The sequence below is a fragment of the Antrostomus carolinensis genome, unplaced genomic scaffold (assembly GCF_000700745.2).
Source record: "Antrostomus carolinensis isolate BGI_N321 unplaced genomic scaffold, ASM70074v2 scaffold3018, whole genome shotgun sequence".
In the NCBI taxonomy this organism is placed as follows: Eukaryota; Metazoa; Chordata; class Aves; order Caprimulgiformes; family Caprimulgidae; genus Antrostomus; species Antrostomus carolinensis.
Window position 1 is genome coordinate 66,737 of NW_010333506.1, and position 3,242 is coordinate 69,978.

The window sequence follows — 3,242 nt, forward strand, 5'->3', positions numbered from 1 at the left end:
ATGGCACTGGGAATAGTGAGTGGCTTAGATAATTGGTGTTGCAATACAGATGCAAGTTTAGTACTATTTTTAATTTGGGCAGTATTCCCCACCAGACTAAAACAATTTACATGTAGAGCAGATCTGGGTTCCAAATAAACTTTAACGGTATAATTTTAAAAATAAGCTTTGTGGCTTCCTTGGCTCCAACCCATGTTCTACAACATACTGTACAGCTTGTGGAAGAGATGAGAAAGGAGTGATGAACAGGGCAGTTTCTGATCACTCAGTAGCATCAGTGTGGATCCAGAATAACTGTGACAACTTTAGTTAAGTCACTTCCATGTAATTCAAAGCACAATTTGCTGTGATTCCTCAGTGCATTTCATATGATCAAAATATGAATGTGAGTTATGAATTATCATAAAATTTTTAACTGTTTAGAAACCTATGGTTTTTGGAAAAAAACCAAACAAACAAACAAAAAAAACCAAACCACCAAACTGTTAGGCACTTGGAAAGTTAGGTATTGATTTTTCAGTAGGGCTCAAACTCCTGAATGGATTTTTTTTATTATTTTTTTTTATTTTATCTTTGCAAATGGAGGCTGACAAGCATTTTATATGTGTAACACACTCTGTTAAATTCGGGAGACTTTTTGCTTTGGCTTTCTTGAAAACTGAAAGATGTAATGAAGGTGTGAATATTGAATTTTTTCCAAACACAGTGATATCACCCTGCCCAAAGTATGTCTTTTCTGCAGTCTGAAAAACAAACTCGGGGCACACAAGCAAAAGTCATGTCCAGTTATTTCTTGTTCTCACTATTACTCGGTTTGGACGTTGCTTTTTAGATTCCGGTCAGGGCACACCACTTTTCCTTCAGTGCTGTTCCCTCCAGAGTGTGTAGCCTTCAGTAGTTAAGTACTACATCATGTAAACTTTCAAGTACTATGAGCATGACTGCAGCCATGTTGCTTGTCTTTGGTACTCTATTTTGGTTAGGGTGCTCATTCTGTAATACATCTTTTATTGAATAACACACGATAAGAAGTTCTAAAATGTTTCATTGTAATACTAAAACATAGGTCTGTCTGCTGAATATTTTGGGGAGTAGTCAGCTGTTTTGTAGTGTGTCATGTGAAGGTCTCTATGGCATTATGTAGGTTTGTGTTTGTTTAGCCTTAGCATTGTCTTGTGATTTCATATCTTGGCCAGGGATTAACTCTGCCACATATTTTCTTAAAAAGGGGAGGGGGACACAGTGGTTTAGTGATTAACACAGTAGAAAGTGTAGGTGAAAACAGCTGCAGAACTCAATAAACGCACAGTTCAAAGTATACACACTGTGAAGAGAGGTGGAGAAATTTGCTTTCATATGAATTTGCCAATCAATCAATTTTATTTTTTTTTAGTTACTTTTGCTGCCTGCAGTAAATGCTTACATCAGATCTATCTTGCTGCTTTTTTTGCATTGTTAAGCAGTAGCAAGTGTGACTTTTGAAGAGAATAATTTTGCTTTCATATGGAAGGCCTTAAACACTAGGGTAGACACTAGAGACTTTGCTATGGGTCTGCCAGTAAATCACATAGCATTCTGTCAGTGTTCAAGTAAATAACTGGAGAAAATGTTCTGCTTTGCTCTCAGGAGTTGCTAAGTCGAACATCACTAGAGACTCAGAAATTAGATCTAATGGCTGAAGTTTCAGACCTGAAGATTAAGCTGGTTGGTATGGAAAAGGAACAGAGTGAATACGAAGAGAAACAGAACAAAGCTGAGGTGAGTTTCTTTCATTAGCTTGTTTTCTTTTTTTTTTCTATTATATGTCTGTTGCATACAATAGGATTTTCCATGCTTACAGCACAGTCTGTATCATTGGTCCTGTGAATTCAGCGAGGAATATGATTATGCATTTTTGGGATGTGGTTTCTTTCCCCCTCTCTCATTATACTTCAAAGGTTGCTATTTGGCTTTAATCAAGACACAAAGTCCCTTCCAGAAGCATATATTACAATTGGTGTTCACTTAACCTTTTCCTTTCCACAGGAGCTGGACTGGCATGTTTGAGGCCTACCAGAGCTCTTCTGTTTCCTCTTTTATGTGGCAGACAAGACTGGCAGTCAGCTCAGTAGTTTTGGGGATGCTGCAAGCACTTAGATACAGAGACCCTTGGTGCTATTAATGCATTAGTGGAGGGAAAGGCAAGGGGCAGGGTGTTTTCCTCAAATGAGCCTTTCCCCTTGTGGTTACGTAATAAACAGTGCAAAAAAATTACATGCATTGGAGAAAATTCTAATCCTTACTCACCCTCAGATGTGGACATCAAAGAAGCTTTGCTTTTTACTGTATTGTTTAAGAAAGAGACTGTGAAACAGGGAATCATATGAACAACATCCATTTCAGGGTGGTGAGCAGCAGGTGGCAGCTGGGAAGGAATGCAGTTTTGGAAGACAGTAATTCATATGAATTGCCATGTGTTGCCCTACTCGGTGGTCCTGCAAGGGCATCAACTAGCAGGAGAGGATTACCTGGCAAGGGAGGGTTACTGGGTCCAAGATTCATACGTTCCTGACTGAAAAGACTTTATGTTCCACATTGACATAGGAGAATTTGAAATCCAGGCAGTGTTAGAAAACTGTTTGCTCTCCATAATGTTGCTAGTGGAATATTTGATAACTATGCATAAGTAACTTACCTGCAGTGACATTTGGGTGTGTTTGTTTTTGGGCTTATTTATCCTCTGAAGTTTTCTTTAGAGATTAAAAGATAACTTAAAGAGAGCAATTTCTGGCAAAGGTTGCAAGCCAAAGAGGCACCAGCTGCTGTTTTAACTGTGGCCTTCTCATGCTCTTTCACCCATGATCAGTGTCTTGTGTACAGAAGGCCTAAGCAGTCTCATACTACCCGAAACCTAAACAGGTCTATGCAGTGCCTAATTGCTACAGATGGCAGCCAGCTCCAGCAGCTGCCTTCCTGCGAGGCCTTCAGCAACTTCAGCATGTTGAATACCAGGTCCAGGCTGCCTAAATTGCTGCAGGACAAGCACAGTCAGCCTGACTCCTGGAAAGCAACAAAGCTTTTGAGTGTATTTGCATTGACAGGACTTTTAAGTACCCAAGTAGGTCTAGACCTGTCATGAGGGTGAGGCTCTGACCTGTGAAATTCTTCTGCCACTGCAACCAGGTGTGGGGCCCCCTTGGATGGAAAAGTTGAGCTTTATTGGCCTGGAAGCCTTTGTCGTATTGCTAAGTGATAGGAAACAT

General features: G+C 39.9%; 1 protein-coding gene across 1 annotated transcript in view; it reads left to right on the top strand.

Annotated features, from left to right (window-relative positions):
• PPFIBP2 (PPFIB scaffold protein 2) overlaps positions 1-3,242 on the top strand; it is an 83,911-nt gene that overhangs the window by 48,069 nt on the left and 32,600 nt on the right. Inside the window, exon 5 of the mRNA XM_029086456.1 lies at positions 1,627-1,758. Within this exon, the coding sequence (XP_028942289.1) occupies positions 1,627-1,758 (132 nt within the window). The remainder of the gene's footprint in view (positions 1-1,626; positions 1,759-3,242) is intronic.